Source organism: Brachionichthys hirsutus, chromosome 18 (assembly GCF_040956055.1).
Source record: "Brachionichthys hirsutus isolate HB-005 chromosome 18, CSIRO-AGI_Bhir_v1, whole genome shotgun sequence".
Classification (NCBI taxonomy): Eukaryota; Metazoa; Chordata; class Actinopteri; order Lophiiformes; family Brachionichthyidae; genus Brachionichthys; species Brachionichthys hirsutus.
The window spans coordinates 7,385,038-7,399,200 of record NC_090914.1 but is presented as its reverse complement, the minus strand read 5'-3'; the positions used below and the strand labels follow the sequence as shown (position 1 = coordinate 7,399,200).

The 14,163-nt window shown below is 47.0% G+C and overlaps 2 protein-coding genes across 2 annotated transcripts; both read left to right on the top strand.

Annotated features, from left to right (window-relative positions):
• The first annotated feature begins 707 nt into the window (after positions 1-707).
• id3 (inhibitor of DNA binding 3) lies at positions 708-2,578 on the top strand. The gene is made up of 3 exons (XM_068751797.1): positions 708-1,060; positions 1,399-1,473; positions 1,837-2,578. The coding sequence occupies exons 1-2, from the start codon at positions 755-757 to the stop codon at positions 1,450-1,452; spliced, it is 360 nt and encodes a 119-aa protein (XP_068607898.1). The 5' UTR covers positions 708-754; the 3' UTR covers positions 1,453-1,473; positions 1,837-2,578.
• Positions 2,579-6,001: 3,423 nt separating this feature from the next.
• On the top strand, positions 6,002-10,443 carry e2f2 (E2F transcription factor 2). Its single transcript, XM_068752110.1, has 8 exons — positions 6,002-6,141; positions 6,458-6,614; positions 8,608-8,707; positions 8,880-9,099; positions 9,363-9,524; positions 9,627-9,741; positions 9,904-10,087; positions 10,217-10,443. The coding sequence occupies exons 1-8, from the start codon at positions 6,002-6,004 to the stop codon at positions 10,441-10,443; spliced, it is 1,305 nt and encodes a 434-aa protein (XP_068608211.1).
• Positions 10,444-14,163: the final 3,720 nt, after the last annotated feature.

Here is a 14,163-nt window from a genome sequence, read left to right as displayed (position 1 = left end):
AAGTGCTATGATATTCATCAATACATCCTAATTGAAAGAGTGATTACTACTAACATGTTTACTTAATGTGGTAACTAGGCAACTAAATGTTAAAAATAGAGTAATATTCAATTAATTTTATCTAAATTGCACAATTATCAAATTTATATGACAAAATTGCATTTTGGCGTTAAAACTATAACTATATAAAACTATAACTACGATCTATCTATCTATCGATCTATCTATCTATCTATCTATCTATCGATCGATCTATCTATCTATCTATCTATCTATCTATCTATCTATCTATCTATCTATCTATCTATCTATCTATCTATCTATCGATCTATCTATCGATCTCTCTCTCTTTCTTGCTGTTGAAGTGAAATCTAAACTCTATTAAAACATATAACTTTATGTAAACAGCCTGAAGTTTTTCCTAACCCTAAACCGACTGTGGGAACTTTATTCTACCCATCTTAAATTAAATTCCACCACCTGAAAGATGTAACCATTTGATTGACAAAACCCCTGCAGGCATCCCAGCTTAATTTCCTCATTCTTCTCCTACCCGTCCACAAGGTGGTGCTTGCCAATGAGATTCCACATGTCGTGCGCAAAGGCCAATCAGAGCCCGCTTTGAGAAAGCGGGGCGGGGGGGGGGGGCGTGGGACGTATAAAACCCCCAACCGTGCGCCGCTGCTGGAGCATCGCTGTTAGGACTGTGCCGGTGGAAGGAAACCTCCATACCCAAAGCATACCCGTCTCCATCATGAAAGCCATCAGTCCCGTCCGCTCGGCGCGGAGCTGCTGCTACAAGGCCGTGTGCTGCGTCTCGGAGCAGAGCCTCTCCATCAGCCGGAGTAAACACGCGTGTCCGGAGGAGCCGGCGAGCGGCGCGCTGTGCGACATGAACGACTGCTACTCCAAGCTGAAGGAGCTGGTGCCGAGCATCCCCCGGGGCGAGTCGGTCAGCCAGGTGGAGATCCTGCAGCACGTCATCGATTACATCTTCGACCTGCAGATCGCGCTGGAGGCGGAGGACTCGGCCGCGTCGGAGGTGGTTCTGTCGATAAAGGTGAGAGGAGGAGGAGATGCGGGCTGGAGCTGGAGGCTTTACGCAAACAGCGCGCCATCGCCAATGAGTCTATGTTGATTTTTGTTTTTTATTTAAATCAAATTTAACATTCCTGCCTGCGGATTTTTTTTTTTTTTTTTTTTTTTTGTTCCACTTGCGCGACTTTCAACATCCCGTCTTTGCGTGCGTGATGCGTAACCGTGATGCAGTAGCAGATGTTCCCAGCTGGTTGTGTTCCGGGAAACGCGTTCCACCCCCGCACAGTCTTCATTGTGCGCTGCTGCGAGTGAGAGTCGAACTGTCTGCATCTAACCCCTCTCCTCTTGATCTCCATTCAGGCTGCGGACCTGGCGCGTAATTTCTCCAAAGAGGAAGGGCGGTTGTGCCATTAGGTCGATCACGGCACGTTTGGGGTACGTGTTTACCAATTTAATAATCAATTATATCCTCCTGAAATAATACGATCATGGAGATGGAAGTGATTAGAAACATCATAACAGGATATCAATTCCATAAAAGTCACATAAATGTCTTTAAGTCAGTTTTAATACAAGCTTGAAATACTTTTTTGAAGTATTTACGTGCTGGAATATTAGAAGCTTTACTGTCCACGATCACCGGGATAGCCAATTGGAGGCGACCATTGAATACTAGTCGCTATCTGCCTGGGGTTAATGAAAGTTCCTGCTAGGCGCCAGTCTGTCTGCTCCCCTCTGCAGGGAGGGAGGGTGAGAGGAGAGATCTGACTTCACTTTTCTTCCTTTCTCTCCATGCAGGTGCGGGGGGAACACATGTCTCCACTTCACTCCGGGCCAGAGGACAAGAGGGGCAGAAAGGGTGGGATAGGTATTTGGAGAAGGAGAAGGAGGAGGTGGATGGCTTAAAGAAAGACAAGTTTAAAAAAAAAAGTGGACCATTTCCAAGACGAGAGGGAATCGACAGTAGTGCATGAGCAAGAAGACAGACGCTTTCTTTGGCCCCTGGACAGACAAATCAACACACCAAAGCAGACGCCAGGATGAGAAACTGAAAGCAACTGGCTTTATATGCCCTGTTTGGGGGGGGAAAAAAACACACAACTTTGGATCCTCTGTATGTAGAAGTAGAAATATTGGTACATTGTTTTCCCTTTTTTGTGTGTGTGTTGCATTCCAAACAAACATTTCGTGGGTTAAACTCCAGCCCAAAACTTAAACCCTTTCTACACAAGTCTCCCATGTCACTATATTTCCCCGCCGTTGTCATGCAATCTGATTCGTAATGATCTGGAAACGATTAACCATTCATACCGACGTGTGTATGGAAGGCATGAACTGCATGTGGATGGGTTTTTTTTTTTTCTGAATGGGAGTTTGGGTTTCCTTTAGATATAATCAGAACTCTATAATAGAGTTTAATGTAAATGTTTGTAGGGATTGTGTTATTTCTACAGACAATGTGCTGTGAGTTTCATAAACTCTTTTTGACGTGTGCTTTGTATGTATGTTCTTGTGTAATGAAATAAATGTGAAAGAGTTTCTTCCTCATGGTATGTTTGATATGAAGTAATATGTTTGATCTCTAGTAATTTCATTTGAGTTAAGAGATAAGGTGCGTCTCTGAACTTTCTGGTTTAGGATGCCACGAAATGTTGATACGACAGGATGTGTTCAGATGAATCTTGAGGTTTGGTGGTTGGAAAATCAAACAAAGGGAGTTTACTTTGTGCACAATGGCGTATCCAAAGAAATGCAAGCTGCCATGAAAGTAGCTTAACTGTGAAGGATGGTTTATTATTCACAAATCTTAATGACTTCTGCAGCACGACTGAGCAACAATCGTTCCTGCTTATGTCAATATACATTTGAGAAATCTAGTCACTAATTCCTCACTAATATGCTCCATTGATCTTGAAATCTGAATTGCCTCACTTGAAAAGCAACATTTAAGGATTGATGAGTGAGATGTAACTGTCTCATGACTTGTGGGCAGTTGTGCTTGACTGCCTTTGATATTTTGTCATACTTTTCAAGCAATTTTCATTCTTTTTTATGTTAGCACCATGACTGAATATATCAAGTTTCATCAGCAACAGTAAAGGCCTCTGGTATTTGTTGCTTCTCTCTTTTAGGGGGGGGGGGGGGGTAGTTTTAGATAGATAGATAGATGAACAGCAAACAAAACTCGCCAGTGTAAAGGGTTAAATGGAATGGTGCCATTCTTCATCATACTGCTAATAATGAGATTACACCGCCATCTAGTGGTAGCCACAGAATGTTCAAACTTTACTTCACACACTCTTATATTCATGGGCAGGGGTCCCCAAACTACAGCCCGCGGGCCGGATCCGGCCCATTTCCACATTTGGCCTGGCCCCCTGAACAATACCAGAGACCCAAAATAGAATTTACTTATTTTCCTTTCCATACAACATGAGTAGCCTCCCTTTTATTTGGGACAATTTTAATGATGGTCACATACGGCCAGAAAGTTAATGTTCCGGTGCTCTGTAATATCAACTTATTACATAGTAATTACTTTGTAATAACAGGGCAAGTTTCCTCACCTCCACGGTGGCATGGTTGGCAGCACTGTCGAGGGGGGCAAAACGGCCCTGGTATCGAATCCCACTACTGGAATGAGATGGATGGCAAGGCCCTGGGCCTACCCTGCCGCCCCTGCTCCACCCCCACTCCCGCGGTTGGATGCGAACGCAGTTCCTCTGGCGGTAGACCGGTAACCCTACCGACCACGCCGCCGTACAGGTGAGGAAACTTGAGGTATTCTCAGACCACAGCGTGTTGTTATGTTGTTCTGTGTTGCTATGTTGTTGTGTTGCTATGTTGTGTTTTTTCCTTTTGTGTTATGTGGAGTGGGCGTGTCTCCAACCAGGTGACGTCGTACTGGAATCAAAACCAGTGCCTCTGGTCTAAAGTCAACAATGCTACTGTCTATTTATCCTAATGTTTGATGGGGTAACCTCTAGGTGGTGTAGTGGGTAGTGCACTCGACTCCCAGCTAGAAGATCCTGGGTTTGAAAACCAAGGTGTGCAGCATTTGTGTTTTTTACAATAATTTGAGGTTTGTTGTTTGCTCCTCTGCAAGCTGTATTGGATCAGCTGATTGATCCAGTCGTTCTTCGCCTCTGCACTTCCTGATAGTGCTGGAGAGAGACTGAGTTTGGGTGTGAGCGGCATTGCGTGTGTGACACTCGATTCATGTCACTGTGTGTAGTTGTGATGGTGAGATGAAGCCTAAACTACAGCCTGCCTCCACATTCGGCCCCTAAATGTTTAGGCACCCCTGCCATCATCACACTTTTCCTGTACAAACTGACCCCGGCCCTCCATCAGAGAAGGGCAAAGTGATGTGGCCCTCACAGGAAAACGTTTGGGGACCCCTGTTCATGGGGAATACGTTTTCATTGCCAGTCAAAAGTTGAGCGATATAAATTAAAACTTTTACTTTATCAAATAAATGAAAATAAAAAGACAGAAAAAATGTAAGTTACATTAAAGATATTATTATTATTATTGTCATCATACAAATGTACTTATAGACTCCCATGACTATGAAAGATACCAGGGATGCTCAATTTGTAATTTTAGATCCCAGCTGTGCTTATTAAAAATTTAGAGGACCACCCTTCCAAATAAACACAAAATACCCCCCCCCCCCCCCCCCCCCCCCCACGCACACACACACACGCACACACACGTGCATCATTGTTCTTATGTGAGTCCGACCAGCGGTCCATTCTTTATGCAGCATCTCCTGTATTTTTAGGTCGAATTCGAAAACTCGAATTAATTATTAATATATTAATTATTGCCACTTTTCCCGTTTTCCTAATTTAAATATTAACTGGATGACAATATGAATGAAAAAAATTAATATTAAATGATGTTGAAATAGTATGTTACCTAATCGAGAGGATAAACAAAGTCGTACTGTTCCAGTTTATTCACACAACCTCAGTCTTTTGGATATATTGTTTATAAAGTCATTGTATTCTGTTTTGAGGTAATTAAAAAAACATTTCCCTCATGGCATTTTGTATTTTATTATTTCATGTAAATATAATTCAAACAAAGGCATAACAATATGCCTGGCCTTCGTCACCAGCCTGTTTTTGTCTTGGTCAATGGGGGGTCAAGTCATATGGCTTGGTTTGGTAGCGGTGGATGGGGGAAGGGTTGTTTTCTTTCAATATCTCCCCTGAGCCAATGGGCAAGAGTTGTACTGAATGAATCCTGTAATCAGTAGTTATCTATTACAGTCACTACTCCCAGCAGCAAGTCACATCAGGCCACAGTATACTACTTACATCAAGAGTATTATAATGGCATATAATGGCAACGATGTAACTACCCTACATTATAGAAAGGACCCTGGAAGTTAGTTTACATATACTTATAACGAATCCCTTCACTACAATTTCCCCTCCTAAAATGTCCACCTTTTTGCTAATGGTTTGAGCTGACTCTTAATTAATATACACATAAACAAATTATATATTGTATAGTTTTGAGATGCATCAGTGCAGATAGATAGATAGATAGATAGATAGATAGACAGATAGATAGATAGATAGACAGATAGATGGTAGATATATAGATAGATCGATAGATAGATAGACAGATAGATGGTAGATAGATAGATAGATCGATAGATATATAGACAGATAGATAGATAGATAGATAGATAGATAGATAGATAGATAGATAGATAGATAGATGGATAGATAGATAGGATCCTGTAATGTTGAAACTGCCCCTTTAAGAAGAGGAGCGTCATCCGCTTGTAACTATATTATGCAAATTTGACCAGCCGAACGTCCCACCAGCCAATCAGAGGCGACTTCCAACCGCGGGAGATCTGAAATTCGCGCGACGAAGTTTGGCGCTAAAAAAAAAAAAAAAAAAAAAAAAACTCGTTCTTCGCCGTCTGTTGTCCCCTTGTATGGAGAGCGGAGCTCTGAGGAGGACGGAGGAGTCGCGGACCGGGCAGAGGGAGCAGGAGGAGCAGGAGGAGCAGGAGGAGGCCGGAGAAGGACGAGGTGGAGCCCGAACCCAACGAGTCGGACTTTCACCATTCTGGATGTTTGATAAGAACCTTTTGATAACCTGTAAGGCGAGTCGCGTCCGCAGTTTTCCGGACAAAGAGAACAAGCACCGACCCGTTTGCTGCTTTTACGCACGAATGTGAATAGGAAGTACTTCAGAATGGCTTTTTAGCGCATGCATTCCACATTTCATTAACCCCTGTCGGTGGTGCGGCTCTTTAGTCAGGGAAAGACATTTAAATAAAAGCAGCAGCTGCGGGCTACCGAAGTGGGGAAGCGCAGGAAAATGATGCGGCTGCCGAGACCGCGCGTCCCCGCCGGCGGCTCTGCCTTGCTCCCAGCCCACGATGAAGGTTCCTGTCCAGCCCGCTGATGAAGAACGCGGTACCGACCGGCTACTTCACCCAGATCTGCAACACGTCCGCGCACGAACAAAGGGCCAACAGCGTGTATTCAACCCCCAATGGACCGGAGGCGCAACCCATCAGATCGACCTCCGCGCGGCTGCCGGTAAAGAACCCGCGCACGACGCAAATACTTTGTATTCAAATGCGTCCATTGCAGTTCCACGCGTGGGTGGAATAATTCTCGATTTCCATCGGCATGCGTGCGTAATAACAGCCAGCAGGTCACAGAGAGCTGCTGCGACTCTGGTTGAACGTGTGTGTGTGTGTGTGTGTGTGTGTGGGGGGGGGGTCATGACCTTCTTACCTGTGAACTAATAACTGTTTACCTTCCTCTGACTCTTCCTCATGTGCTGACGCAGGCCTCCTCCTCCTCCTCTCTTTACAGGAAGTGCTGCTTCTCTGTGCGTTCCTTCCTTCACTGTAAACAACACAATAACCACTGTTTTGTGTGCCCCCCCCCCCCCCCCCCCCCCCCCCCCCAAAAAAAAAAAAGGTCGTGTGTGGTTTTGGCTCGTGACTTTAAATGTTTTGTAGGACTCAGGTCCAGGGAAGGCCGTTCCCTCGGCGACGTCCCGTGAGGATCCCCGACTCCACGGATAAATGGAGTTATCTGTTTGGGATACGACGAGCGATCTCTAAATCCAGTCAGACGGCAGTTTGGGGGGGGACAGTGTCCGTTTTATTCCCGTTTATTCCCTGCTCGTGTCACGCGTGCACACGTTCCCAGTGTTTCAAGGAATGTTAGAAAGTTTCTTCTCGACAGACGCTGTTAAGAGAGGCCCGACCACAGAACGGCTTCCCCGTGGGGTCGCGTGCCGTCCCGTGGTCGGGTGCAACTGGGCAGGCAGGGTGGGGTGGATGCAGCGCAGAGAGAGATACCGTAGGAGATAAAGAGGTCTGTCTGTTAGCGAGATAACTCGGACGGACGGACGGACGGATCTTAATGAAATGTTCCCGGGAACTAGAGAATCGCTTTGAAATCTTTGTTCCTCAATATCTCGGTTGATTATTGACCGATGATTATAGAATTTGACAGCCATGTAGGGGGGGGGGGGGGGGGTCTCTATCTCACCACCGAATGTCATCTGGATCAGAGCCAGTAAAAAAAAAAAAGCATTTTAACAGTGAAAATCAGGGAGGTCGTGGCCTTTAGTCTGCAGATCTCTGGAGTTGTGCAGCAAATCCACCCTGGGGGGGGGGGGGGGGGGTCATTGGACCTCTGTAGAACAGGCGCTTCTGTTCGGGTGCTTCGAGCATTAGCGAGCCCACAGGAAGCACATGCACTTGCCGTGCGACTCCAGATGTCGCCAGTCAACAGGTGGACGTGTCTGGGAGCACGCTGAGACAACGGCGGGCCTTCATCGCCTCCCCGGCGTGAAAACGGCACAATCACAGGTTCCCCGAGCGAGATGACGGGAATTAGCCAACGGGCTCGGCAACCGCCGGTTGAAATCCTGTTTAGCTCGTCCAGAGGAGAAGGATGACGGATCGAGTTTCTCTCTGTCCTGCACGGAAATAATGCACGTCAGGGTTTCACCGGCGTGACTCGCCACTTTCACTTGTGTTCTGACTTATCACGTGATTTATAGGTATAGTGTTACAAAGGGTGTGTGTGTGTGTGTGTGTGTGTGTGTGTGTGTGTAGAGAAACGTTGTGCAGGGCGGCTCCGGTGACTTCCTTAAATGTTTTGCATGCAGCAGGTTGAGAGTTTATTGAGAGTAATCATCCCCCCTTCCCTCTCCACACACACACACACACACACACACACACACACACAGCCCCTCTTGAAGTGCAGGGGGGGGGGGGGGGGCTTTGCTCCAGAGCTTGAGGGTTGTCGGCACATTTACGACACTTCATCAACCCTCTATTTAGCCCACGTTGTCATGGAGGGGCCCCGACTTGGCCCGACACGTGAAAATCACATGAATTCTAATTGGTCGACAGTGCCAGACGGCTTCGTGCAGAACGCAGACGAGACATCCTCCGTCGTGAACTCCTAACGCTGCCGTAGATGCGACGGCAGAAGGATCGGTGGGGGCCGAGCGCGAAGTGAATTCTCCCTGATTTAAAGTGCGGTTTATTTCCTTTCTCTCAAGGCGAAGAGGAAGCTGGACCTGGAGGATCCTCTCTACCTGCCAGAGTTCCGCACGCCAAAAGGCAAATGCAACATCGCGCCCCAAATACAAAGCCCAATAAGTGAGTATTCCTTTCTTCTTCACAGGAGGAAGGGAATTCTGAGAGGAAACCGAGCTGTGGAGAAATGTGAATTATTTCAACTTCTTTTGCGTCACTAAATCTAAATCTGCCTTTTTTCACCTTAAACATCCACAAAGCTTCGTCGATCGTTCCAACAACCTTTTTCTCTCAGCTCCAAAGTCTCCCGGTGAACGGACGCGCTACGACACATCCTTGGGCCTGCTGACCAAAAAATTTGTCGGTCTGATCGCGGAGTCGCCGGATGGAGTTCTGGACCTGAACTGGGCCACTGAGATCCTGGAGGTTCAGAAAAGACGCATTTATGACATCACCAACGTCCTGGAGGGCGTGCAGCTCATCCGGAAAAAGTCCAAGAACAACATCCAGTGGCTGTGAGTACCAGAGAGGAAGGAAGAGGTCTGAAACTTCATCAGTGTTTTATTTAAAAGCGCTGCATTTGGCTGCAGGTGGACTTGTTTACCTCGTCTGCCCTCTTGTGGCAATCCAGGAGCATTGCGCTGTTGCTGCACATCCTCCTCTGCACTAAGCCTATCACAGTCTTCGTGTCTGACTTGCTATAACTACAGACATTTGTGATGCTCTGATGTGAATAAACTTTTAAAAACTATATTTACGTGGATGTGTCTCCTCCCAGGGTTGGGGATGTATTTGAGGGCTGCGCCGGCGGAGGGCAGCGGGCGTGCAGCCTGAGGAAAAAGCTTGCAAGCCTGGAGAGGGAGGAGAAATGTCTCGATGAACTGATCCACAGCAGCACAGCGCAGCTCAAACAACTCACGGAAGTTGAAGACAACCAGAGATATCCTTTGCATGCAGCATGTGCGTGCTGGGAAATCTACGCACCTCTCTGCTCTCGACTTTGTTTCTGCTGCCGTTCTGACTCCTTGACTCCGCGCCGTACGTTTGGCTACGTGACGTATCAGGACATCCGCTCGATCAGCAGTCTCCGAGACCAGACGGTCATCGCTGTCAAAGCCCCTGCGGACACCAAACTGGAAGTCCCAGACGCCCCAGGGGTGAGAGAAGTCATCGTTGGTCGAATCTTTCAGATTGTGTGCAGCTTGCACGCTCGTGTAAAATAGGCCTATGCTGCTGACGGGCGGGTTTTACGACAGATGTTTCGTCAAAACGCTTTCGACGTGAAACGTTTGACTTGATGCGTCTTCTTCTTGCCGCAGGGGTCGTTACAAATCTATCTAAAGAGCAAAAACGGTCCCATTGAAGTTTACCTGTGTCCAGAGGAGGGTCTTGAGGACGCCAGCGCTGTCACCCCTAAAAAGGATTCCCCTCGATTCCTGTGCCCGGCAGCCGCAAGCCCGACGGAGCTGCGCGGCTGCAGCGTCAAAGAGGAGCCCGCTGAACGTAAGCTAGCAGAGGGCTCTGCTGTTCTCTTTATTCTTACCATTATAGCATAAAGTGTAATCCTACAGATTAAGAAGAACATCACACTCAAGCTTCGCCCTCTTTCTTTGTTTTTTTTATTTAACACAGTTACCATACCGACGGTGGCTCCAGCCTCCACTCCCTCTCTGCTGGACGTCGAGGGTCTGCTGGGTTTGCCCCCCAGCCTGCTCCAGATCACCGAGGACCAGCTTCCCAGCACCCCTTTTGTCAGTTTCTCTCCACCTTTGGATCACGACGATTATCTCTGGAGCTTGGAAGACAGCGAGGGGGTGTCAGATTTCTTTGACACGTGCGACCTTGGGAATCTCTTGTAGCGCCGAGATAGAAATGAGGTATTACACTATGAAGCCATCTGCTTTTATTTTATTAAAGTTTTGTAAAGATAATTGTAATAAAGAATATAGGCCTTTAGGAAACAGTCCTTACAAAGTAAGGATTGTTTTGGAATTTCCGCCACATTTTTCAAAGATGATTTCTAAAATCATACAAATGCGGAGCGTTTAGCCCCATGAATTGTTTTGTGGATCCGGCAGTCTTAACTGTGATGTCTGAGGAGTTTTCTTCCTCGTCCACAAGGCCTAAATGTGTCTTTCTCTCGATGACCTGCAGGCGGCAGCCTTGCATTATGTCATGTCTAACCATAAGCGCACAGTCTAGTTTCTTCAACACTGACCAAATGAAGCTGTGAATAGCCAGTCCTTGTGGATCTACCAGCTTTGTCACGTTTACTGCAATTACTGCATAGAAATGGGTATCATCTGAACACGGGAGGGGGGGGTCGCACTCACTCCTGATGGTCTGGCAGCTTTATCTCAAACCCAGGTCCTCATCTGTTGATGGGAGTTTGCTCATTTTAATTGTATTTTTTTTATTAGTGTACAACTACTATTGTATTTCTGAGGAAATAACCCCAAAACAAATACAGAATCTGTGAAGCGGGGGGTCGATTCATGTAATTCAGGTTTAATTAGAGTTCCCCCCCCCCCCCCTTTTTGTCTTGAAATGAATTAAACGTGTTGAAGTAACAGAAACAAGGAATTGTTATCATTGCTGTTCAAAGTTTAAGTCCGTGTTTTTCTCCACCCGAGGTTGAATGTTCGATGGGGTTATTGGAGTCATTCAGAAATCAGAATTTTTGCTTTCCCGCTACGCTGCAGAGATAAGCTAGCTGTCCTGTCCTAAAAACAAAACTTGAAAATTTTGTATTTTTGTGTGTGTGTTTTTTTTGACAACGTGGGGAAGTCTGTGTGAGTTTTACAACGTGGATTAGAGTAGAGTGTGTGAATACAGAATTTGTAGGGGGGTGGGGGGGTTCAAAGAGCCTTATTCTTCTGGTATTTGTATATAGTTTATATTTATGTCTATTTTTATCGCGTGTTTTCATACCGGCCAGTTGTTTTTATGCCGTGCAGCACTTCATATTTTGTAATATTGTGTGATCTGTTTGAAAATGCTTAAATAAATTCTGAAGCCATGTGTTCCACTGAGAATTGTGTATCAATTGTATGTATTCCCTCTGCATACTTTTACCTGACCTGGGAAATTAACGAATGCAGGTTTTGGTCTCCGGACTCTAAAGGAGGAACCCTTTCGTATCGATGCTCAGCGTGTTGACCTAATAGGAGGTGACGGTCCCATGAGGAGAGAGAATAGGTTCACTTGGAGAGTGACAATGACGGTGAACGACCTTTAAAGCACAACCAGAAAGACAAAAGCCCCCCCCATCATTCCTTGCGAGGCCATTGTGAGGGAGACGAGCTCACAAAAGGGAGCTGAGCGTGGAAACCCAGAAGGTCAAAGGTCAGTGGGTCACTATGGAGCAGTGTTCTGTGGGGAACAGACATCTGCTTGGAAATACATGATAAATAAGCAAATAAATACCTTTTAAAAAGTAAATAGCTGCAGCTATCAATCAATTGAATTATTTCATATGTGTAGATCAGGGGTCCCCAAACTACGGCCCGCGGGCCGGATCCGGCCCATTTGGCCTGGCCCCCTGCTGGAACATCCTGGGTTCAAAACCGAGGTGTGCAGCATTCAGGTTTTTTACAATAATTTGAGGTTTGTTGTCTGGTCCTCTGCAGCTGTATTGGATCAGCTGATTGATCCAGTCGTTCTTCGCCTCTGCACTTCGTGATAGTGCTGGAGAGAGACTGAGTTTGGGTGTGAGAGGCATTGCGTGTGTGACACTCGATTCATGTCACTGTGTGTAGTTGTGATGGTGAGATGAACCCTAAACTACAGCCTGCCTCCGCATTCGGCCCCTAAATGTTTAGGCACCCCTGCCATCATCACACTTTTCCTGTACAAACTGACCCCGGCCCTCCATCAGAGAAGGGCAAAGTGATGTGGCCCTCACAGGTTTGGGGACCCCTGGTGTAGATGATTACGTGTCGTTGTTCCCAAATAAACATCAGCCCCCTGATGGTCTGGTGACCCATCCAGCCCCCCCCCCCCCAGTGTCCCTGCAAAGGAGAACTGGTCATAGCGATCAAATGGATGGGGGGGGGGGGCTCATGTATTTGCAGCAGTTTCCTGCAGTCTCCTATGCGTGCTCGTTCGTGAGACGCCATCAGGAATCAATAGTTGAGTTCACGTTAACACGTGTTTCACACAACACCCCGTGTGTTACATGCAGGAGGAGCAGACCGGCTCCGTTGGGTCACATCACACCCCAAGGCCGTGACAACAGAGGACTGAGACGAATATGGGCTTGAATGTATGAGCTGACAAAAAGCAAAGCGTTCCTGGCATGAGTGAAGTGACGGCTCCTCCATTAACAGACCAAACCCTTGGCTAAAACAATAGACGCCTTTGTAAAGGCCTGAAACCATTAAAAGCCACATAGTGGGGGGGTCGTATTGTAATTAGAAGCCAAAACAATTCAGGAACTATATGACTGGTGTGTTTTAAGGCCACACACAATCTCATCTGGAGCTGCTTGAAATCTCTGGCTATAGCCGAGGTGCTGGACTTTTCAATTAAATACTTGTTGTTCCTCCGGGGAGGGGGACCTCCTCCCTTTAACTTCCAGTCAGCAGAGAGGAGGAGGAAGAGGAGCAGGAGCAGATGTGACAGACAGGGTACGGCTCTGGAGTACGGAGCTGATGGGCAGAAACGGTGCGACTGAAGACAGACGCCACACACGTCTTGCTTATTCTCAGTGCAGCTGTGCAGGTTCTCCATGCAGATTCGTTTCCAGCGGGGGGGGGTCCCACTTCTTATGTTTATTCCAAAGGGAAATGAAAGTCCTGTGTTAAACAGTAAATCAAGTCCCCTCTCTCTTAACTCTCCCCAGTCCTCCTATTCTCAGTCATCTGTGTCGAGCAGAAGAAGCGCTATTTTACGGTAAGCCTGGGCCTCCTGGCTTGACAGAGGCAGTAAATTGATAGCAGAAGTAGAGGAGCTGAGTCAACAACAGAACGGAGAGGGAGATCTTCTATCGGGGCGGGGGGGGGGCTTGTTGCTTCATCTCCGCCGGGGTATTGGGAAGCAGCGAGGAAATCCTGGCAGCTGTACTCGTTACTGAAAGATGTCTTTGGACCTTCATGCTGCGTGCATCACATCCTCACAGACGAAAACTGGACCTCAGCACAGGCAGCGGCGGGAGAGAACGCGTGACAACGGAAAAGGGTGGAGATAAGAAGGGAAAGCACGAAGTGACTCACCCTGGTGGGGGTCTTTGCATGGCTCTTCTCTCTATTGTCATGTGGCCAAACGCTTCCTCTGCGTTCCCGGGCATCTACCCCTCCCTGGCAGCAAACTATTTTCCATCGCTGGGTCCCCCCCCCCCCCCCCTCCCCAGTCCTCTTCCTTGATCCTTGCGTTCTCCACCATATGTTCAGCGTGTTGCCTAAGCAGACCGGTTTGTTCAGTTTTACAACAAGATGCACGCTGGAAGGCTGGCGGAACCACAAAAGGCTCGGTGTCTTAGCGGCTACTAAGAGCAGCACAGCAAGATTCGGTATGAAAATCAATCCAGACAAAGGATCATGTGTGCAAAACGCCTTGCAGAGACTCATTTGCTGCTCATA

Coding starts and splice junctions, on each gene's coding strand:
- id3 (XM_068751797.1), top strand. CDS start 755: ATGAAAGCCATCAGTCCCGTCCGCTCGGCGCGGAGCTGCTGCTACAAG. Junction 1,061..1,398: donor AGGTGGTTCTGTCGATAAAG/GTGAGAGGAGGA, acceptor ATCTCCATTCAG/GCTGCGGACCTGGCGCGTAA.
- e2f2 (XM_068752110.1), top strand. CDS start 6,002: ATGGAGAGCGGAGCTCTGAGGAGGACGGAGGAGTCGCGGACCGGGCAG. Junction 6,142..6,457: donor GGACTTTCACCATTCTGGAT/GTTTGATAAGAA, acceptor CCCACGATGAAG/GTTCCTGTCCAGCCCGCTGA. Junction 6,615..8,607: donor CGACCTCCGCGCGGCTGCCG/GTAAAGAACCCG, acceptor CTTTCTCTCAAG/GCGAAGAGGAAGCTGGACCT.